At 54.4% G+C, this 22,301-nt stretch overlaps 2 protein-coding genes across 2 annotated transcripts; both read left to right on the forward strand.

Moving 5' to 3' along the window:
* The first annotated feature begins 1,646 nt into the window (after window positions 1-1,646).
* Window positions 1,647-3,063, forward strand: LOC135442985 (late histone H2B.L4). The gene is made up of 2 exons (XM_064703251.1): window positions 1,647-1,801; window positions 2,470-3,063. The coding sequence occupies exons 1-2, from the start codon at window positions 1,682-1,684 to the stop codon at window positions 2,704-2,706; spliced, it is 357 nt and encodes a 118-aa protein (XP_064559321.1). The 5' UTR covers window positions 1,647-1,681; the 3' UTR covers window positions 2,707-3,063.
* Window positions 3,064-10,179: 7,116 nt separating this feature from the next.
* On the forward strand, window positions 10,180-18,295 carry ASB10 (ankyrin repeat and SOCS box containing 10). The gene is made up of 5 exons (XM_064703253.1): window positions 10,180-10,471; window positions 14,697-14,964; window positions 15,438-15,942; window positions 17,638-17,751; window positions 17,987-18,295. Exons 1-5 carry the CDS (start codon window positions 10,180-10,182, stop codon window positions 18,170-18,172), a joined length of 1,365 nt encoding a protein of 454 aa, XP_064559323.1. The 3' UTR covers window positions 18,173-18,295.
* Window positions 18,296-22,301: the final 4,006 nt, after the last annotated feature.

The following is a 22,301-nucleotide window of genomic DNA, read 5'->3' on the forward strand; positions in this document are numbered from 1 at the left end:
CAGGTGGATCCATACCCCACAAACCAGCAGCAGCATGAGGCAGGCCCAGCACAGCAGCCTGTACAGCCTCTAGCCCACGCAGTCCAGGGAAACAGAGGGTAATTCCCAAACCTGAGGGTCCAAGGCTGGCTGTACTGCTCTGTGGACCACCTGCACCCTTGGTGTGTGAAGACGTCCTGTGCCTAATGCTGAGTGACCAGGTGCTGTTCCTCCACCCACGGGCTCCTTCCAGCTAAATGGTTTTTTTTCAGAAAAGACAGCTGTGTGTTTATCACTGTGTAAGGCTGTGTGTCACAAACAGGGGGGTAGCTGGGGAGGGATACAACAGCCCCCAGCTCCTTCAGCACAGGAGCCCTCCCCGTGTGCTGCGCCCAAGGAAACACAGCTCCCATTGCAAGGAGTGGTGAATGTCCCTCCCAGGGTGGGTACTGCTCCTGACAACACAGGGCCCCTTAGGAAGCACAGGTGGTGATGTCCCCTGCTCCTCACTGCCAGTACTAGTCACTCCTGTTTCAAGAGGATCTCCACAAGCCCATTCTCCTTCACAGATGCACTGACACGACCATTGCAGCCTGCACTGCCTGATCGCCAAGGTTTCAGTGTCTGGGAGCAAGAACCTGGCTGTGGCACTGCCGCCCTTGTCACTGTGACAGTCACTCGCACCAGGGGAGGGTGATCAGGTGCCTCCCCATGAGGACAGGCTGGGAATAAAGGCACTCAGTGGAACACTGTGGGCTGCACAAGCAGTAGCAGAAGCACTGACTGATGAGTAGGCCCCCAGGCTCACTCTTTGGGAGATGTGATTTGCTCAGGCTGTGCCAGTATGATGTGTGTACCTGAGCAGACTCCACCTGCCAGCACAGAGACTGCCACCAAACAATGTGTGTTCCCCCACCACACAAGCACACTGGTATCACCCCTTTATGAAATGGCTGCAGTGGTGCCTGCTGAAAGGCTTCCTTTTCTCTCCAACGTACAGAAAACTCTGTTTTGTTCATGTCCCTGCTATGCTGCTGCACGTTTTTCCTGGCTATGCCTAAATCCTGTGTCACATTTACCCTCAGTAGTGTAATCATTGGTTTCCAAGACAGATCAATCCACACCTGTGGTGTCAGCCCTCCACTGCTCCCCTCCTGACATTGCCTGTTGTGTGCAGCAGGTGGGATCCCAAGAGCAGGCTAGGTAGCAGGGGAAATTGGGCTGGCAGGATGCTTACAGTGCCATCCTTTCATCTCTGGACCTATGCTCCCTGCAGTTACTGCCTTTCCCCTGATGGCATTACCTGTTCCATGGAACAGATGTGATTCCATTTGATTCTGGAGTACCTTGAGTACTCCAATTCACAGTCTTGCACCAAAGCAAGATCCCTCCTTTCACCAAGCTCCTTTTGGACCTGGGAATGGCTCTTCTCTGGTAATGCTGTCCCCTGTAAATCAGAGGCTTCTGCTCTTGTCCCTCTTTGCCCCGGTTACACTCAAACTTCTCAGGTCTGAAAGTTTAGCTGAATCTGTCACTTCCAAGCTCCTCTCAGGCCAGCTGCTTTTCATTTAGTGCAAAGTGGAATCATCAGCCACAGGTGTGTACTTTTCCTGCTTCTTGGGGGCTGCAGCTGAGGCAGGGTAAGTCCTGTGCTATATAACCAGCCCCACAGCACTTGCTGGCTGTTCTGTTGGGGATTAAGATGAGCCCAGAACCATTGAAGAAACATGGTCGTGCTGCTGCCTCTGGGGAAAAAAGATCTAAGAGGAAGCCAAAGAGAAAGGAAACATTTTCAGTCTACATTTACAAAGTACTGAAGCAGGTCAGTAAATGTTTGTTTTCTGCTAGAAATTACCTTGTATGTAAGGTAACTGCTGCCTGTTGTATGTCAGCAACATAAAGAGCATGGAAAAGAAAAATCTGGGTTTCTAGAGAGATGGGGAAAGAAAAAACACTGTGATTGCAGGTACAGGAGAGGCCCAGCTGAAGCTTAGAAGTTGAGGGGGTGGACTCTAGGGGTAGTAGAGATGCATCCAGAGCAGAAATTTTTTCCTAGAGGGAATGAGCTCTGGTGCTTAGCCCTGCCTGAAGAAGTAATTTCATGAAAGTCAGTACTGTAGAAATAGCTGCTTCTGGCCCTGTGAGTAGATGTCTGGTGATTCTTGACGGGGAGATGAGAGCATTTTTGGAAGTGGCCATGGGTTTTCTAGGCCACAGTTGTCAGCATGAGCCTGTAGACAGGACTTGTAGGTGGGAGCATTTCCATCCCTCACAGCCATGTTTTTCATGGGGATTGTGAGGAGGCTTCTGCCAGTGCAATCCCCAAACTCCTACAGCATATGGGAGCCTGTCCTGAGTTTGAAGTGGCCCACGGTTTGAAACCCTCGGGGCGGCAGCTGCGGGTGCCGTTGGAGTCAGAGCAAAGGGGACGGAGCTGCCGCCCCCTGCAGGTGCTGGGGGGGACCCTGAGCCGCGGTTTGCGTCCCACAGGTGCACCCCGACCTCGGCATCTCGTCCAAGGCCATGAGCATCATGAACTCGTTCGTGAGCGACATGCTGGAGCGGCTGGCGGCCGAGGCGGCGCGCCTGGCGCGCTACGGGCGCCGCGCCACCCTGAGCAGCCGCGAGGTGCAGGCGGCGGCGCGCCTGCTGCTGCCCGGGGAGCTGGCCCGGCACGCCGTGTCCGAGGGCACCAAGGCCGTGGCCAAGTACACCAGCAGCGAGTGACCCGGGCGCGCCGCCTCCTCCTGCGGGAGGGGCCTCGGCTCTTTCTCGGCTGAGAAAGCGGAACCCTCTGTGGTCTGCCTGCAAATAAAAAAATGCATAGAAATACAGGTCGTGTCTTTAATCTTGGCATCGCAAATTGTGAGACAGTTTAAACTGTGGCCGTGGGGATTGCTTGGGAGGGCTGGAAGAGCAGCTGCTGTTTGTCAACAACCATGTGCAACCAGGAGCAGGGGCCACAGGGTGTGCCTGGGCAAAGCTGGGGTCATTGTGGGAAGCATAGTGGGTTCTCTGCAGTTCTCCAAACCCCTTACTATGGCTTTCAGATTCCTGACAGCTAAAAACCTCTGCTGCCTTTGACTGTCCTGCTGTTCTTCAACTGCTTCCTAACTGTGGTGGCTCTTTCTGCCCAAGTTATCAGTTTATACTGGTCAGAGTGGATGCTAAATCTCTCTGGGTCAATAGGATCAAATTAGCACTGTGTAAAGGGTTCTTCTAATGTTTATAAACTATTTTCAAAGCTGTTGTCCTTTGGCTGGGTTTTTTTTTTTTTTCTGGTGGGTTGTGCAAATGAGAATTTTTCCTTGTTAGCTGTTTTTGTGTGTTGTTTTTGTCATTGCTGTTGTTTAGTTTGAGTTTTGCTGCTTTTGTGGGTTCTTTTGGGTTTTTTTTTTTTTTCCTTCTGGTGAAAACTTTCTCCTTTTCTGGCATAGGCAGGACTGAAGCAAAATGAGCTTCACTGACAGGAAAAAAACACACTTTTCTTTCTAGACATGTGGCCATCATCTCTACTTGCTTCCAGTGCCTTTAAAGAGAGCTTTACCTTGCAGAGCTCTAAACTGAGCTAGGGCCGGGTGTCCTGTGTTCTGCCACATCCTGACTGGCCCTCACTGCCTTTCCTTGATCCCCGAGGGATGCAGGGCCCCGAAGGGAGCATGGGCACACTCCTGTCTGTCCACGCGGAGCCCACAGGGCTGAGTGCTGTGCCCAGAGCCATGGCCCTGTGGTGGCTGCTTGGCTGCCCTGTAAGCACAGCACCTTCCTGGGGTGTGTGGGGATTCCTGCACGGAGCTGCTGCCTCAGGATCTGTGCTGCAGTGAGGAAAACACGTGCTCTGTGTTCTGGGTGCAGGTCATAGAATAGTTTCAGTTGAAAGGGCCCTTAAAGCCCATGCAGGTCCCCCTCCCTGCCACAGGCAGGGACACCTTCTGCTAGACCAGGTTGCTCCAAGCCCTGTCCAGCCTGGCTTTGGAGGCTTGGGCATCCATAACTTCTCTGGACAACCTGCTGCAGTGCCCTTTGTCAGCTCCAGGGTGGGACTGGATGCCTGGTTCTAATGTCCTATCTTCACAGCCACTATCAGGGTGGGAGTACCAGGAGGAACCAGAGCTGTGTGAAGCGTCAAGGTGATAGCAAATGGGGCAATCCTGGATTTCCCCAGCCTGTGAGGTGCTGCTGAGTCTCATGAGCTGTGACAGATGCTGATCTCAGGTGGGGGCCAGCCTGGGTGTGCTGGTTCTGGGGAGGGCACAGGAGGCAGCAGCAGCACCGAGCATCTCCCTGCAGCTCTGACCCTGCTGCTGTGGAGTGGGGCTGGCTGGGAGAGAGCCAAGGGCTCTGCTGGGGGCTCTGCTTCTTTTTGGCTGCAGGACAGCAGTGGAGAGGGACCTGTTTTCCTCCCTCCAGCCCTGGTGGTGGCTGAGCTGTGGGAGAGGCTGCGTGCTGGCACCAGGGGCAGAGAGCTGTGGGGATGCTCAGCTGCATGCGCGGCTTGGAGGCAGGCCTGCGAGAGTCCAGCCCAAGAGTGGGAGGCCTAAGGTGAGAACAGGCAAGTTTTGCCTTGATCCATAATTGTGGAAAGGAACTGGGCTCTAAACATACCTGAAAGTGAGATTAAAACATGAATGAGGTTACATGTTGGAAAACAAAGCAATAATTCAACTTTTTTTTTTCTTCATAAAAGAGAAAAGCAAAGAAAAAAAGAAGGAAATCACAAGAATAATTTTGAAAGGCACAGGAAAGGGGTGACCACCACTACGGGTCCAGAGCTGGCTCACAGAGTGCAACGGGGGAGATCTGTGTTGGTGTGATGGGTCTTTGCCTGGTGGGTTCCTTCTGAGAGGTGGCAAGCAAGCCAGAGAGGGAGCAGAGCCAGGCCAGCAGGGTGGGGCACGAAAAGCCTCGTACGAGCAGCCAGGACAGCAAAGACTTCACCGTTTTGTAGATTTTGCAGCCCCTGTGGCAGGTAAGGTACTTGCTGACAGAGGATGTTGAACGTGGCAAGGTTACAGCCACCTCCTATCAACGGCAAGCGTGTCGAGATCCTCATCTTCGCTTGCTAAAATGTCCTTGGCTGCTCCTCAGTATCTGGCCAAGTTTGCCTGATGTATCAAAAGTGTATTACTTGCTTGCTTGCCTCATGTATCACCTACAAGCTCTTTTAATGACCAGTAAAGGGGGTGCCTCATTTTCTAAAATAAACCAGTTTCTGTTCGTTGTTGGAGGCAGTTCAAAACTTTAACTTACAAACCTTTATCGTTGAGGAGGCAATGGAGAAACATTCCTTGCTTTTGACGCATTCACTATAGCTTCTTTCCCTTTGCAGCAGCTGCTCAGCCGCGCTCCGAGGGATGGGCAGCGCTGAGGAGCCCGGAGCTGCAGTTCTGCTCCTGCCCTGGAGATGGGTCCCTCTGCCTGCCTGAGCTGGGATCCATCCCTGCGGAGCGAGCGGGAGCTCGGATCGGAGCCCTGCCCGGGGACCGTGCCCCTTCCTCCGCCGGCAGCCCAGCTCGCTCGGCAGGTGCCTGGCTGGCTCTGTGGATAAGGTGCTGGTTTATGAGAAGTCAGAGGCTGTCTCCTGCAGATGTCTGATAGAGCATCGAGCACCGGGTGAGCTCCGGAGGAGAGAGGATTTAAAGCTGTAGGTGCTTGGTTCTCCAGTGCTCCACTTCTGCATCCTGCTTCGTGTCACATCCCCCTCTTCCCCCCACTCCCAACAAAGACCTGAAGGATGGAGCTGGAGATTGAGCTCGCGTTCCTCTTACTCGATCTCTGCATTCCTCGGAGGTGTGGCAGGGGGTGCAGATGCACGGAGGGGCAGAAGGAGGAGGAAGTTGCTCCTGCAATGAGGGAGTTCTGCGCTGAACCTGCCCACACTGTCCCTTTCACATTTCCCGGTGAGGGGTTTCTCTCTTGCTGTGCAGGAATCCTGCTCGTTTCCCCACGGTTAGTCCCCCTGGAGCTGCACAGGGTGTCACACAGGCTGCCTTTTCCTGAGGCCTCACCCTGTGTTTAGCTGATGAGCTTTGCTGAGAGCCGTGTCTCAGCTCAGCTGCTTTCACACCGGGCTTGTGGCTCCAGTGAGATGTGGGCAAAGTTGCTTTTAGGCTCTGCTGCCCGGTGACAGAGCACTTGTCACTGTGAGAACAGCTCAGAAGTACTCAGGTTACGCTACGAGCAAAACTTGGAGCTTGTGCAGGTTCTCTTCCAAAGTGTGCTGGGGCTGCCTTGCTCCAGAGAGTCTGTCTTTGTCCAGATCTGCCTACGTCCTCGCAGGTCTCACAGCAAGTTTTTAGTGCTGCAACACTAAATCACTCTCATGTTGCATGTCCCTGGCCTCACGTCTGTGCTCTGACTAAGCTATGCATGTCTGTGGGCTAGAAACATTTTTTTTCTTTGTCCCTTTCTTCAACCTCTCAAAAAGAGCACTATAGTGCTGAATGAGTGTTCATGAAAATATCCCCAGTGCCTGTGCTCTGTTTTTTGTTCTCTGAGCAGTGGCTTAAGAGCATGTGCTCTTTCTCTCACACAGAGGAGGAGCAGGAGGCAGAGCTGAGGTCTGTCAGGAGGGCAGCAGGTTTGAGGGGAGGGAGCTTTTTGGGCAGTGGAGGCTGGCAGCAGCGAGCAGACCTGCGTGCATTCCCCTTGCCATGTAGTGTCCCTTGGCAGCCGTGCTGCCAGGTGGTGCTCTGGTGTCTCATCAGACACTGCTCCAAACAGCACAGGAGGAAAATGAGCTGGTGATGGATAGCCCTGGTGATGCCAAAGCTGTTAAAATATGAACCTCTGATGTACAGCCGGGGTTCCAGTGATGGACTCTCAGCCTCTGTGTGCTCAGCTGCTCGTGTTGGGGATGCTGCTGCTCTGGGTCACTTCCCTTCTCTTCAGACTGGGCTTGGCTGCTGTCTCTGAGGGCTGGCAGCTTGTGCTGGCCTTGGAATCCCTGCATGGATGAAAGGAGATGGGGCATGCTCAAAGGTCAGGCAGGCACTCCCCCATCACCAACGCACTGTTGCCTGAAGCTCTGTCACCCCTGATGCTGTAAGGGCACCGAGCATCCTTGGAGCTGTCTCCACCTGTGTTCTCCCCAGCAAGGGCTGCTCAGAGAGTTTGTTTCCTTGGGATTTTTCTCTTTTCATGCTCTGTGTGCTCTGGATTCCCACAATAATGCTGCTTTTCTCATCTCCCCTGCTCAGGATTGTGCCTGGGGTGTGGGAGGTATTCAGACTAAGTGAAAAGGTAAATCTTCTGTTGTAACCACGAACCACAACTTCCAGGGCCATATAAAGGGGGTCAGGAGGCATCCTTGCTCTCATCCTTGTCCTCTCCCAGTGCAGCCCTGTGTTACCTGATGCCATACTGGGCAGAGACAGGAAGACCTGCTGTCTGGTGAGGTGACCCTGACCTGGAGCCCTGGGGTGACTCACAGTGTCCCTGGTGCCTGGAAGCTGCTCTGGGGCTGGAGGTCACTGGGATGGGGACACCAGGTGTGCTCTCATATGAGCAATGGGCTTGCCTGGGCTCAGCACAGGTACCAGTTGTGCCCTGTTTGGCCTCTGAGGAAGAGGAGGAGGAAGCTGCCATGTGGCCCCATGCCGGGTGTAGGGCTGGAGGAGAGGATGACATGGGCAGAGTGGCCCCATGAGGAATGGCTGCTGCAGGCCACACGCCGTTTTCCCATTAGTGAGTGTTTAGTTCAGCGTTTTAAATAATTGTGTCCTCGGAATGATATTTAAAATCCATTTGGGAGGCAATGAGGCGGGAAAGTGCCTGTGCCATTGTGATGACGCTGCGCGGGCCGTGCCACACATGCATATTACAAACTCGTTACAGGCTCGTCTCCACGCACGCTGCTCCCTCCCCACAGCCTCCTTCTGAGGCTCTGCATGCCTCTCCCCCACCAAGGCTGCAGTGCTTGGCCCTATGGAGACATTTATGTGACAAGATAGACGTGGTGTCCTCTGGGGTGAGGGATAAGGCACAGCCAGGTCACGGCACCTGGGTGCTGTCCATGGGAATGGAGGTGTGTGGGCCATGCCTGGTGATGAAATTCTTGTTCAGGGCTCCTGGCCTTCACCTGTGATCGCTTTGTGACCAGCCCTTGACTTGTGTCACTGCAGGTTCCTGACCCCGAAGCCGCAGGGCTTTCAGCTGGGGTGCTCAGGGCACCGTTGGAGGAGTTGTGTCAGCTGTCCTGGGCTGGCTCTGAAGCTGAGGACAAGCCTGTGCCCCTGAATGTCCATGCATGAACTGGAGGGACTGGTGTGAGGGAGCTGATGGAGCAGCAGCAGTGGTTCTGTGGGTGCTGGTTAGTGCTGGCTGGGAGAGTGGCCTTGCTGCTCTTCCTGTTTCTCTCTGACTGCTGTGTGGGCACCCTCTGTGCCCCCTCAAGCCATGCAGGATGGAAATCCTGTGTGGGAGGACAGGGCAGTATTCAGTTCTTATCCTCTTCCTCCTGACCATGTTCAGACTCTCCTAGCCAGGGTCTCCACTGTGGTTTTTTTCAGTGCTGCCTTGTGACCAAACATTAGCGGGGTGAGGATGAAAGCCCCAGGTGCACTTACAGACATGTTGTATTCTGACATTTGTCTCTTTCTCAGTGACCCAGCTGGCTGTTCTTCTGGCTAGGAAATGGATGGCTCTGCTGGAAATGGATGGATCTGCTGGCACCCTTTTCTCTGCCTGCAGCTGAGGACCCTCAGTGCCCTCAGTGTCCCTGTGGACTTTCCTGCTTGGCACCTGTGGGTGCAGGGCTTGGACATGCTGAAGGAGTCTGCTTGTGTTTTGTGGGTTCGGTGGTTTTTTTTGTTTTTTCCTTTCTGCGTGAGTTTTTTGTATGTAGTTTTGGGTTGATTGGTTTGTTTGAAGTGGTTTTAGGGATTTTTTTGTTGTTAGCCATGGGAATGGGAGAAAATATCCAGGGTAGCTGGTGCAGTCAAGGATGTGCAGACCCAGGAGTGTGAAATGCTGAGTGTGAGCAGGGGTAGTGGGTGGGGGAGCTCCTCCCAGGGACCTTGCTTGGATGGCCTTGGGTGTGGGAACAGTGTTGAGTGAGAGGGGCTCGTTTGGGATTCTTGTCCCAAGCCCCTAGCTGGGTGAAAATGATGGCATTGGTTCCAGGAACAGCACAAGTTGTAAAGACAGTTGGAGAGGAACTAAGAGTTCTTAGTTTGTCCTCTTCCTCATCTCTCAGGGAATCCAGACTTCCTGTGCTCAGAGTTCCCCCAGTCAGGGCTGCTGCTCTGAGCCCTCACCTGGCTGCAGGAGACCGAAGCTCGAGTGTGGGTTCCACAGTGGAGCTGGACATGCAGCCACTGCATCCTTCAGGAGAACAATGTGCTCCCAGCCCAGCACCAGGGCGTGCTGCACTGGCACAGAGCAGCTGTGCTGTGGCAATGGGAATGTTTGGCATGATCCCAGTCCTGGGACTGGTCCATGGACCCTCTTCAGCTTCAGGGTTCTCTTTGCTCTGCTCTGGAAACAGCTGCCAACAGGAACACAAGCAGTCTGGCTCCCTGTTTGACCAGCACCTCCAGCCACACCATGAAGAACTTGGCTACAGTTTGGAACCAATGTGACAGTGTTGCACAAGCTGTTTTTCTCAGGGCTCCCCTCTCTGCCCTCCTGTATCCAGCCCAGCCCTGTGGGCAGCCAGCCTTGCTGCCCCAGGAAGGGGCTGATTCCAGAGCAGTGTGTGGTACTGGTCAGGCTCTTTTGGTCCCTGTGGAGCTGCCTGTGGGGAAGAGCTCTGTCCTTGGGACCTTATGACTTCTGAGCCCGAGTCTGACCCAGGCCCTTCCCAAGTCCCCTCTCCCACCTGCCTCCCTGCCGAGGCTGCCCCACCTTGCTCTGCCTCTCTCTCAGTGGGAGCACTGTGTGGAGCAGGGGCTCTCTGCAGAGCCAGCAAGCACAAAGAGCATTCCAGGCTGCCTGCCACCCCTCTCTGTGCCTAGTCCGTGCTGGTGATTGCAACCAGCAGCTGAAAATAAGCTCTTGGAAGAAGGGGAGGTGGTGATGAGGAGCTGCCAAGCCAGGCTATTTATACTGGGTGATTCAGGCCTCTGCCTGAGTCCAGCCAGATGCAGGGGAGCTGGAACCCAGGAGCAGCCTGCAGAGGACAAACCCGTGACCAAGAGGGTGTTTTCTGTAATAGCTCGTTCACTGAGTGGCTCAGCCTCCTCTGGTGAGTTACCTGTGATGGACTGCACCTCTCCTCTCCGCTCTGCCCCTCAGCGTCGGCTGCAGCCGGCTCCCTGGAAGGATTCCTGCAGTGTGAGCTCCCAGCACAGCGAGCTCAGCCTGAGCCCACATGGCTGGGGGCACCAGCTCGGCCGCCTGGAGCCACTGCAGTGCCAGGACCTGCTGGTCCAGAATGCGCTCTTCACTGGAGACCTGGACATGGTGCAGAAGTACTTCACCAAGAGCTCAGCCATCAACCTCATCATCGAGACCAGGGGCGATGTGCTGCGCTGGACCAGCAGCAAACGTGGTGGGTAGGAGGGACTGGGACATGGGGGGATAGAAAATGCCCAGGATGGGGTCCAAGGATAGGGCTCAGGCACCTGAGAAAAATATTGAAAGGAATCCCCAGTGGTGGAAGAAGGACTTGAGAAGAACAGCTTTAGTGTGAGGAAGGAAGTCTCCAAGGCTGTACAACAGGTAGTAGCAGGCTTGCTGAAGGTGGCATGAGGCAGATCTACTGGGAAATAATGAGAATAGGGCCTCTGGAAGAGTTGTTGGAGAAGCACGTCCTCAGGACTGTCCTGTTAGAGATTGCTGGGACGGATGTGAAATACCTGTGAGGTGGGGAGTGTGCACGGGTGGAGAGGCACCAGAATGCTGCTCTGTTCCATGACACAGATTTTACAAAGGGAGCAGAAATCCAGTCTATGAGAAAGATGGTGGAAGCAAGCTTTCCTCAGTGACAGGAGGCAGGAGCTGATCATTCTTGGTGTTTCTTTCCATCTATACATCTCACTTGTCCATCTCTACCTTGTCCAGGCACATCTTGGGGCTACCACATATGCTTCCACACTCTCTGGTCCCTTTTACTTGCCTTCTCATCAGTGTGGTCTGTAAGCTCCTCAGTAAGCAGTGCAGCTGGTGTGTGTGCCCAAGGCAGAGGTGTGCTGGGCAGCCTGGGTGTGCCCTTGCTCTTGCTGCTGTCACCTGGTGACCTGATGCAGGCAGACTTCCAGAATTTAAGAGCGTCAAGTGGGGAAGGCCTTTAACTGTATTTGTCCTGGTTTAGGGCAAATCTGGGAGAGAGCTTTCTCAACAGAAGGCTGGTGGAAAAAGCCACCCATAGGAGAATGGAAGAGCTGTATCAAAGCTGAAATGAAAGCTCTGCTTTCCCAGGGGAGCAGGCCAAATGTCCTGGTGCTGAGACAGACAACAGCATTCTGTGGGGATGCACTGCAGCAAGAGACAAACAGGGTGCGTGGGCTTGCCAATGCACATGCTGCTACTTGAGAGTGGGGAAGATTATTGACTGAGTTGCAAGATTTGTAAGACCCGGGTTTTGAATTGTTACAGTCTATTTAGAAATGAAATCACTGAAATCACACTCACTTTTGTGTACGTGAAGGTGTTACCTTTTGTGTAAGTGAGATAATTTGTCAGTAAAATACGGACTGAGTGTGGTAACTCCTGTCTTGTTGCCAGGCTGGCAGGCACTGGAGCAGCCAGTCTCTCTGCTGGTAAAAGTTTGTGCCCCAGAGAAAATGGAATAACATGAAACAACCTCATGCAGAAATTTCTCTAACCAACAAAGTTTCAAGATGTGAAAGACTCAACCAATCAAGATTATTCCTCGAGCACAGAGCAAAAATGTGCTGCCAAATTTATCAGATAAGAATACATAACAAAAACCAAACCAAACCTTCATGCTACCTGAGGCTTGTCTCTGTATCTCACTGACCGTGCAGGGACAGGCTCCCAGAACTCAGTGACCTTAACGGTAGGTTCTGGTGACCTTGTCCTTCCCAGATCACCTCGCTGGCATTTTAAGGTGCCCAGAGGAAGTGTAAACTGTCTGGTGTCACTGATACTTACACCACTTGCTGCCTCCCTGGTGTGTGACTGGGAACCTCAGGCTCCCATGGGATACCTGCTTATATCCTTGTCTAAACAGAGGGTCCCATCAGGTGGGAACATCTGCCAGGTGCTTCCCTTTCTTTACCTTTTTGTAGGTACATTTCAGTCAGACAAGGTGAAGTTTGCACACGCAGAGCAAACTGGATACTGTCAGCATAGGACTTGCTCATTTATTTTCATTACTGAGAAGGGTAAAGTTCCGTGTCTTACACTCGGCTCTGGTCATCTGGTAATTGTTGCTTGGTGGTCTGTTGGGGTCACTTAACTGGTGTTTAGCTGCATGATCTGAGTAGTTCCATGACACAAAATTAGACTGAGCTCCACTAGCCTTGCATGCAGTTTGACATGTTCTCTGGATCACATGGTGTGGCCAGTATGTGCACGGTGCTGATGCCAGTGAGCAGGGCACGCTCTGCTGTGACCCGGGTGGGCAGGCTGGCTGTGTGAGCCGAGTGGGCTCAGAGGAAAGCACCAGCTCAGGTGGCAGCGCTGCAGTGAGCAGCCAAGCCAGGGGAGTGTCTGAGGGCTGAAAGCGAGCACTAAAGCTGTGCAGGGGCTCTGTGCAAGGCTGGATATCAAGGAAGAGGAGGAAATGGGGAGAGTCTAAAGGATAATTACCTCCAATTTTTCCCATCCTTGTACCTATTTCTACTATTTCTTTGGCTTTGATTAAAACTAGCTGTCCTGTAGCTTATTTAAAAATCTTCCTAGTGCCAATGTCTCAGGTGCAATTGGTAGATGGGTGGCAGTGCTGAAGACATATGTGGAGCCAAGAGGTGAACAAAGGCATGGAGATGTGTGTGGAGCTGCTGGGGTCATGCTGTTGTGGTCTGGGCAGTACTGGGCAACACACTGAGTAGGCATGAAACCATTTCCCTCTCTGTCGTCTTAGTGATGTTTCATCCCCATTTCTACCCTTCAAGCTCCCCTGCCCTTCCTGAAGGTCTCCCCTTCACAGCAGGGGAGGGAGCTGAGGTACTGCTGCCTGAGTGGAGAGCCTTTATCAGCCTCTTGGCCCCAGCGTTTGGTCACAAGGTTTCCTGGAATAGAACAGCTGAGAGTTCAGCTGTGCCCAGCCTGAGCCAGAGAGGGGTGTGATGTGTTCCCCTCCTGTGAACGCCCTGGGCTGGCTGGCAGGCAGGCAGACTCTCGGCCCAAACAAGGCTGCTGGTGGGGCTGTGCCTCAGAGCCTGGCTGGGTGCACCGGCAGCTCCTGTCCTGCTCTCTGGGGAGAGCCTGCTCGGGTGCTATGGGCAGCACCACAGGCGGAAGAGACAAGAGCCAGGAGCCCATCCGCACACGGCAGGCACAGGGCCCTGCCCAGGTGTTCTGGCAGGCCCTGCTGGCTGGGGATGAGGGCATCATAAACGAGATCCTCGGAGATCCTCAGAACGACCTGAGCGCCAGCGCTGTGTTTGACACCAGTGACCTGGAAGAGTGGAAGAATTACCGCTTCAACCCCCGTGGGCTGAGTACGGGGAGCAACGGGGCATGGCCTGGGCTGTGGGCTGTGGGGCACGGCTGCAGTGGGGCTCAGCCTGGGCTGTGTGCTGCAGGGCACTGCTGCTGGGGTTCTGGGTTACGGGTGCTCCTTGGCTTGCAGAGCAGTGGGAACGGGAACAAGAGCATGGGGATGTGGTCAGGTTCCCCTGTGTTCCTTGTGGAAAGGGGTTCCTGGTTCTGAGAGCACAGGGTGCATCCAGGAACCCTGGTCCCTCCCACAGGGATTGTCTCAAGTACTTGGGAGCTGTGGGCTCCCACTGCGGGTTGTGCCAGACTGACACAACATGGGTTAGACCTTTGAGATGGTCCTGTCACAACAGGACAGCCTGTGATGGCTATCACAACAGGAGTTAGACCTTTGAGACAGTGCAGTTTGAACCTGGCCCTGGAAAACACAGGTGACATACTGCCTCTGCAAGAAGGAGCTGAGAGGATGCAGTGTGGAACACACCATGCAGTCTGGGATATCTCCAGCTCAGTTTGGGCAGGCAGTAAGAAGCACAGTTTAAGGAGAATTTTCCCTGTAGCATCTGCAGGCTGTCAGCCAGCAGAAAGCACCGGCTCAGCTGTGGGTTGTGCTGGGTCAGCATCTTTGAGAGCTGGCACATTTCAGCCCCTTGCTCTCTCCTAGGCTCTAGATGTCCAGCTCTGCTGTAGCTTGTTGTCTGCACCCTGCTCAGGGCTTGTTTGAATCCCCGTGTGTGCGGTAGATGGCTCTGACACCTCTCTACAGCCTGGTTCCTTGTGTTTGTGGTGCTTCACACACGGTGTGTGGCCCAGCCACCTCATTGCCATCAGCCCTGCTCGTACCCCAGACCCTCCATCTGCTGCACCCCTAAGAAGAACAGCCCCGTGTCCCCCCTGAGGCACAGGTGAAGGGCACGCTGCCCAGAGCAGCCTCTGCTGCTCCCTGGAGCTCCCTGTCTGCACGGCTGTGTGGCCTGAGCGCCTCCCAGGGATCTCTGCCTTGGGGCCAGTCCCAGGGCAGCATCTTGCAGGGAAGGGCCTTGATGTCCCTTGAGGGGAAACACCCGTCTCTCGGGGGATGTAAGGAAAAGGGCAGGTGTTAGTGCACCGCGGCTGGACGCGGCTGCCTGAGCTCTGTTTCCCCGCAGGACTGTGGTCGCTGAGCTACGAGCAGGAGCTGACCACGCCGCTGCACATCACGGCGGGCCGGGGCTACACGGAGTGCCTGCGGCTGCTGCTGCTGCGCGGCGCCGCCGTGGACCTGGCCCCGGGCGGCAGGACGGCCCTGCACGAGGCCTGCGCGGCCGCCAGCGCGGCCTGCGCGCGGCTGCTGCTCCGCGCCGGGGCCGACCCCGAGGCCGTGTCTGAGCAGGGCCACCGGCCCCTGCACCTCTGCAAGAGCTCCGACTCCATCGGGTGAGTGCTGTGTGCCGGGGAGCAGCCAGCCTCCCGCCCCTCGAGCCTAATCCCGTGTGGGAGGGTCCCTCCTCACCCCTGGCGGTGGGCTGGTGGGTGCAGAGCGGGCTGGCCCTGGTGCCTGCTCCTGCACCGGGATCAGCCCTGAGCTCCAGCAGGTGACTGCAAGCTCGTGTCCTTAGCAGGCGCAGCTGAGGAGCCAGTGGTCTCACTGTAATGTTCAGGGTGTTCCCGCGCAGATCCGCTGTGCGTGTGAGCAGGCACAAGTGTGACAACACTTGGGAGGTCTGTGCAGAGTTAGCTGCACAGGGTGGGCAGCATCTCTGCTCACCAGTCATCCCGGCTTAAAAACACTGCTCCAGGGCACGAGGAGCAGGGATTTTCGGCCTCTGGAGGAAAGCTGGGATGGTACAGCTGTGGGAGCTGGGAGGTGGAGATGAGGAATGGCCAGCAAGTCGCCCTGTCCCGCACAGGTGTGTCCAGCAGCTGCTGCAGCACGGTGCCAGTGTGAACAGCCAGACGGAGGAGGAGCAGGACACAGCGCTGCATGTGGCATCGCGGCACGGCCTGGCAGAGCACGTCCAGCTGCTGCTGCGCCACGGGGCTCAGCTGGAGCTGAGGAACAAGGAGGGGCAAACGCCGCTCAATGCTGCCTGTGCCCAGCAGCACCAGCCCCAGGACATGGACCGCTACTACCGCGTGTGCCAGCTGCTGGTGGAGAGCGGTGCCAGCGTCAACGCCGAGGACCGCGACCGGCAGCACCCGCTGCACCTGGCCTGCAAGAATGCCAACGCTCAAATCGCAGAGCTACTGCTGGCCCGGGGTGCCAATGTCAATGTCATGAACTACGGCGGCAACACGGCCCTGCACAACATCCTGCAGGTGGCCGCCTACAGGCGGGAGCACCGCCCGGAGCTCGTGGTGCGAGCGCTGCTCAACCACGGCGCCGTGCGCGTCTGGCCGGGCTCCCTCCTCAAGGTGCGGGCACTGGCGGGAGGGGAAGGCTGTGAGCAGCACCAGGGCCCCCTGGGCCCCCCTGCCACAGCCGGGCCTGTTCCAAGGCAGCCTGTTCGCTGCCCTGCCCTGTCCGGGAGAACTGCCGGTATTGGCATGGGAATCCCTGATGCTTTCTCCTGGGGTGTGTTTTGCTGTATTACTCTCCTGCTTGTCTGCTAAGCTGTGTAGACAGCACTCACCCCAGTTTCCATAATTACTTGCTCTAGAAATTGTTGGTCCTTTTCCTCTGGAGGTGTTTCTTCTCAGGGGCACACCCTCCAGCTCCTGCTGTCTCTGCAAAACACCCGCAGACAAAGGGTTAATTTCCTGTCTTAATTCCTGAGCACTGCAATAATTACCCAGCCCGGAGATCAGCAGATTGCTCTCCCCTTTGGGAAAATACAGGAAAATCAACAATTAACACTAATTAATCTCCTATTAACGCCAGATAATGAGGATCACTGGTACAGCCAGAATAGACTCTGACAGCTACTGCTGGCCTGGGCCATGGGGAGTGGCAGCCCGGAGCCAGGGAAATCTGCCTCTGTGCGGCTTTGCCTGGGTGGGGTGCTCTCCAAAGGCTGAACTGTTGCTAGGTACACGGCACTGGTGTGTCACCTGCACCTACACCAGTGTGGGACACACCAGAGATGATGTACAAATACCTGTGAAGTCCTCTGCGGTTCTGTGCCACCCTTGACATGGGCCCAGCACTGCTCTAGACACAGGTACAGATGTCTCTGCAGCCAAAGAGGCACAATCCTGCATCCCTGAGCCCCGGTGTGGCCCTCAAAAGAGGCATGGTGTGCTGTGCTGTGTCTGATCACAAAATGAGTGCCAGTCCCTGCCCTGGAATGGCTCATGCTCTAACTACTGCAATGTGAGGTAAGGAGTCTGGTTCAAAGCAGTGTTGGTGTTTATGAGCTCCTTGCAGCAGTGAAGCTGGTGGAGATCATCACTCCATGCATGATGGTCTCTGTGTCTGAGGAGGAGCTGTGGGTTGTGCTGAAGGCAGCCGTGCTGTGCATGTTGAGTGATGGCTCAGCCCTCCTCTTTGCAAGGAGGGATGCTCTGGTGCTCCATACCTGCACTGGTTTTTCTCTCCTGGGTCACAATGAGGGAAGGACTGGAGTTCACCAGATTTATTACATCTGGCTGAGCAGTACTTTAGGAGGTGAGGTGAGTGGGACTTGCAGGATCTTGCCAAATGATGATGATCACCTGCTCTTGATGCCTTAAGTTTTAGCTTTCATATTTTCCAGATTCTGTACTGCATTAGTGTATAACTCAACTTTACATAAAATGTTAGCAAGCTCTCTTCACAGCTTAGTCAGACAAAACAATCCCTTTCCAGCCCCAGAACCACGGATACCATTCCAGCTTCAGGCCCAAAAAGTGCAAACAACAGTGAATTGAGGAGAGCAAACTGGGAGGATGGGGCTGCATAACCTGGAGCTGGAATTGGACAATTAACCCCAGTATGTAAATGGACCAAAACTTATAAAAATATGACAACCCGTGACTCGGAGTCCATCTTGGGTGTAGCCTCAGGCAGGCTCTTGTACTGCCCAAGGTGCATCCTTTGAAGGCCTTTTAATCAATCCCTGCTTTATTCCTTGAGCACTGTCCAGCCCCTGTTCCAGGTGGCCTCTCAAGGCGTCTGTCTGTCCGTGCCAGGTGCTGCGGTGCTGCCACAGCTGCCCGCGTGTCATCGAGGCCCTGGTGAACAGCTACAGCCACGTGCGCGTCTCCGAGGACTGGCTGGCAGCGGTTCCAGCAGAGGTGGTGCAGGTAAGGGACCCAGTGCTGGCCGCTGCTGAGGAACACGGGTCCAGGCCCTGGTGGGTTCTGCCAGGGAGGGTTGGGTGGAGCTGGGGCTGGCCAGGGGGGTTGCAGGCACAGGGATGGGGCTGTTGGCGATGGGGAGGATGCTCCATAGTGAGGCAAGTGGATGTCTGGTTCTACCTCTGGTCCCAGGGTGATATCTTCAGCTGTGCATGCCTCTGCTCCTTTTTTCTCTCTGTAGAAATACCCATGTTTCTACCAGTCCCTTTTCTCCCTGGGGCACAGACCTCGCTCCCTGCAGCACCTGGCTCGCTGCGCGCTCAGGAGCCTCCTGGAGGGCCGGCTGCTGCTGGTCCTGTCCCAGCTGCATCTGCCCAGTGCCCTGCACCAGTTCCTGCTGCTCGGCTTCGAGGACGTTCTCTACTAGGGGTGGCAGTTCCAGTCCTGCTGAGCCTTTCTGTGCACATGTTCCACCTGCCAGTGCAGTCTGTGCTTTTGCAGCTCCCCCCTTCCCCCCAATCCATCCTGCCTGGCCACATCAGCACCCTGTGCCAGGCCTGCTGCTGTGTCCCAGTCCCAGCCAGCCTTGTGCTCTGCATCATGCACCTGTTTGGGAGTGTTCTGTTTGTCCATGCTAATCCAGACAGACTCCAGACTGGAGGTATGGGAATTAGGGAATTTTGTGGTACAAAGGAGCAAAGACACTGCATGGATCACAGGTTTAGTAGCAGGATACCAGATTCCCTATCCCAAATCCAAATACCCTATCCTGTACTAGGCAACTCTGGTGCCCTGGATGATTGCTGTGGTCCTGTCTTTAGTCAAGTTGCTTGGTCTGTACCCAAAGGTGTTTGGAATAAATCCTGTTCTTTATACCAACCTGAGCATGACTTCATTTCTTTTAAGATTGTCCTGACAGAGCTCACCTGACATGCCAAGGGGGGGTGGCATGTGCACTCAGAGCTGTGCACCCACCTGCTTCTCAGAGGAAAATGTGTGGTGGGTGTTCAGTCAAGCCCCTTTCATGAAGGTGCAATGTCTGGGTTACCTGGCTCAGGAGCTTGGGGCAGGGTGGCTGTGCTTGTGCAGCACTGAGGACCTCAGTACTGGTGGGATGGAATGTGTCCTGGGGCTGCTGCGCCCAGCCAGGGCACGGTGCAGGGTCACACTGTGCAGGGTCACACTGCCTGGGCTGCACCACTCCCTCAGCAAGGTGAAGGGAAATGTTTTATCCTGCAACATAAGACACAGTTATGAAGAAAAGGAAGCACTATCCCTCCTTTAAGATCTGCTGTAAGCAAACTGCATTACTGCCTCTGGCTCAAGGAATGCCCGAGCACCAGGGCTGTGGCTGGCACAGGTGTGCAGGGCAGTGGGTCCCTGCTCCTCCTCCTGCATTTGCTCTGCCGGGCCTCTCTCCACGGCCACGGCCACAGCAGGACTCTGCAATGTGCTGCTCTGAGGGGAAAGCTGTGTGACAGACCCAGAGGTGCTCTCTGCTTCTGCCTCTCTGGGCACAGAGGCTGTAGCTCTGGGCCCTCAGCCCTGCTGCTCTGGGGATGTGAGCCCCAAACCACACTGAGAGGTTGATCCTGTTCCTAATGTGCCTGCACTGCTGATGTGCCACAGCAGGAATGCTAACAGGGATGTGTTCATGTGCTACAGGTGCACACAAGGTGCCTGGAAGCACTTGTGCCTGCCTTTATGTAGGTGCTATTGCAGCACAGAGATGGTTTATCTCAGGATATGTGCTTTATGACACACGGGGTCAGATAGGTGAGGAGTTGGCTTGGGGTGACCACAACCATCTGCAAAACTGGCATGAAGTGTACAGGGGAGCCAAAGTGTTTGAAATACGTGGATGATGGCCTGCCCTCTCACCATGGGCCAGGGGTGCATCTCCCTTGCACCAGTGTGGGGAGGGAGCCTGAAGTTACCTCCTTCCTACTGGCTGAACCTGCTTGTCTGCTCAGGTCATCTGTTTATGTGATCAGGGTCAGAGATCTTGTTCCCAAAGTCTAATCACCACTTTAGAGAGTTCATTTTTAGCCAGATGATGTCTGTGAGCGAAGGACGAAGAGAAACAGGAAGGTCTGCCCTTTCTGGTGGCAGCACAATTTGGGATTGCCTCAGCCTGGCCTGGTGTCCTGCTCTGAAGGCAGCCTGCACACCTGGACAGGTACACCACCCCTCTCTCCAACATTGTCCCTATGCCTGCATTAACTTGTGCTCAGTAATGCATGCTCAGCCATAGTAATATCTCCTTTGAACAGGGAAGAGTTGAATTTCATAGTTGGCTTTATTTTGCAGTTGTTACTTGTGGCTGTCAGGCTTACAGCTGCTTCCTGGGTCTCGCTGGTTGCTTTGCCAGTTCTGAGGCTGATGGAGGCAGCTCCAGCTCCTCCAGTGGCAAGAGGTGAACACACAGGGTCTGGTTTCTGCAAAGGCAGGGGCAGATGGAGCTCTGGCACTCCCTGGTCCTTCCTGCATGGAGGTGGCCCAGACAGGCACCTGCTGCAATGAAGGGCCCACGGTGGGGCTGCAGGTACATTTCCAGGGCTCCTCCTCCTTCCAGAGCCATCAGATTTGCAGACAGCATGCTGGTGTGCCTGGGGGCTGAGGTCGGGTGGGTGGAGAGAGGAACAGGACATCCCTGGCCACATATCTCTAGAAAATGAGTTTTGTCTATGCCCCTACCAAAATTGAAAGGGGCCTGAGTTCATTATGCATAAGGATACTCCTGGATAACATTCTGCAAGGAATGTGAGGCTGGTAGGAAAAAGGGAGAACCTTTTACAGCATGACCAACGCAGCTGGTGGGAAAAAACTGAACTGAATCAAACCAATCCACCAGAAAAGCTTCTGGGAACTCCAGCCCTTTGGCAAATGGAAACAATCAGAAAGGTTCAAGCTAAGATGCAGGCTGACTGCAAATGCTCTGACTTCAACTCAGTTATGCTAATTGATTAGCAATTGATTTTCAAAAACATTTACAATAACAGATTTAAAAAGATTTAATGTTCCAGAGCACATTCTGGCAACTCAACAAGCTTTGCTATTTTCTCAGGTTTCTGAAGGGGAAATTCCTAATGCAGCTTTGGATGTACTTGAGGGGACAATTTTGCCAAGGAAATTTAACCATCCTGAGTGGGAGGGCTGTGGTGTCTGCTGAGCACACTGAACCTAGGGGGTTGTTAGCACAGGGACACGTGGTTCTGGTGTGTTTTTATCAGTGTGCTGCAGGCATGGGCAGCTGCCAGTCCCTTCTGTGTCCTGGGTTTGCTGGGAATGTCTCTTGGGCACAGGCTGGTGCTCCCGCTCCAGCATCCACCCAGGTTTGTCAGCAGAACAGTCATGGCAAGATGCACCCTTAGGAGTGGCTGGGGAGATGTGAGTCCACTGCTGCATTTTCAGTGCAGCCATTCAGGTGGTGTGCTCTGGAAAGAGCCATCCCAGCTCCAGGCAGGAGTTTCCATCCCAGCTGCAGCCACTGGGTCCTGCTGTGACCCTCCCTGTGCAGCCAAAGCCCTGCCCATCCCTGGGATCCCTTCTGACAGACAGCCAGCACACTCAAGCACCTGCTTGACTCTCACTCAGTCTTTTCTGTTCCTCAGTAAAGAGCATGAGAGGCTGTCATGAGGGTTAACAGTAAGGTACTTAGAGACAAAGCCTGCAGAGGAAAGCTCTTTCCCAGCATGTTTCTACCCACCCTGAGTTGTAACCTGCTTCATAGGTAGTTTTGAGTCAAAAAAGCATCTTTGTAGTTTTTGGCTGTGGAGAGATTTTTTTTTTCTGCCACAAATTTGACCAGTCACTTTTTGGAGCTTTGGTCATTCTGATGTCCTTATGGGAAGGAGAGAAGAATTGCACAGTGCATTGATCACTTCCCTCTCTTTATCTTTCTGCTGTCACTGTTACGTTTCATTTGATGCCATGTAAGAACATATGGGCAACAATTTTCTGTTTCTCTTCATCATACAACTTAAAACTACACAGATCTGTGCTATTTCTCCCCTTATTTGGGCTGGAATTGTGTTCAGCTGTGCTGTCCCTGTGTGGAAGCTGTCACCCAGCCCTGACTCCACACACAGGGGTTCCCTGGGCTTTCCTTGTTGCAGTGCATCCCCTGAGATGGAGGGAGGACAGCTGTGCACAGCTGTGCACAGTGTTTGTGTGGGGGCTGTTCTGCTGGGCACTTGAGATCACACAAATGCTCAGGAGCCCTGGGTCCGTATTTGATGGGATTTGCCCGTATTTGATGGGATTTGCCCATTTCACAGCCCAGCAGGAGGCCTGGGCAGCGATGCCCTCCAGCCAGTGTGTGCTCCATGGCAGATGCTGCAGCCTCTGATGTTGCTCAGACCTGTTACACCCCTGATACTGTCCCTGAATTACAGTGAAGCCCCATTCCTATGTACATACTGCACCTTATGCTGCAACGCAACCAACCTGGCTGCTCCTCAGCCTGGTGTTTGCAGCAACCCAGATCAGGTTCTCTTGAGCAAGTGCACCTCTTACTTTTACCATCCCAACAATTCACTTTTATCCATTCCAAT

Source organism: Zonotrichia leucophrys, chromosome 2 (assembly GCF_028769735.1).
Source record: "Zonotrichia leucophrys gambelii isolate GWCS_2022_RI chromosome 2, RI_Zleu_2.0, whole genome shotgun sequence".
Classification (NCBI taxonomy): Eukaryota; Metazoa; Chordata; class Aves; order Passeriformes; family Passerellidae; genus Zonotrichia; species Zonotrichia leucophrys.

Coding starts and splice junctions, on each gene's coding strand:
- LOC135442985 (XM_064703251.1), top strand. CDS start 1,682: ATGAGCCCAGAACCATTGAAGAAACATGGTCGTGCTGCTGCCTCTGGG. Junction 1,802..2,469: donor TTTACAAAGTACTGAAGCAG/GTCAGTAAATGT, acceptor TGCGTCCCACAG/GTGCACCCCGACCTCGGCAT.
- ASB10 (XM_064703253.1), top strand. CDS start 10,180: ATGGACTGCACCTCTCCTCTCCGCTCTGCCCCTCAGCGTCGGCTGCAG. Junction 10,472..14,696: donor CTGGACCAGCAGCAAACGTG/GTGGGTAGGAGG, acceptor GTTTCCCCGCAG/GACTGTGGTCGCTGAGCTAC. Junction 14,965..15,437: donor AAGAGCTCCGACTCCATCGG/GTGAGTGCTGTG, acceptor TGTCCCGCACAG/GTGTGTCCAGCAGCTGCTGC.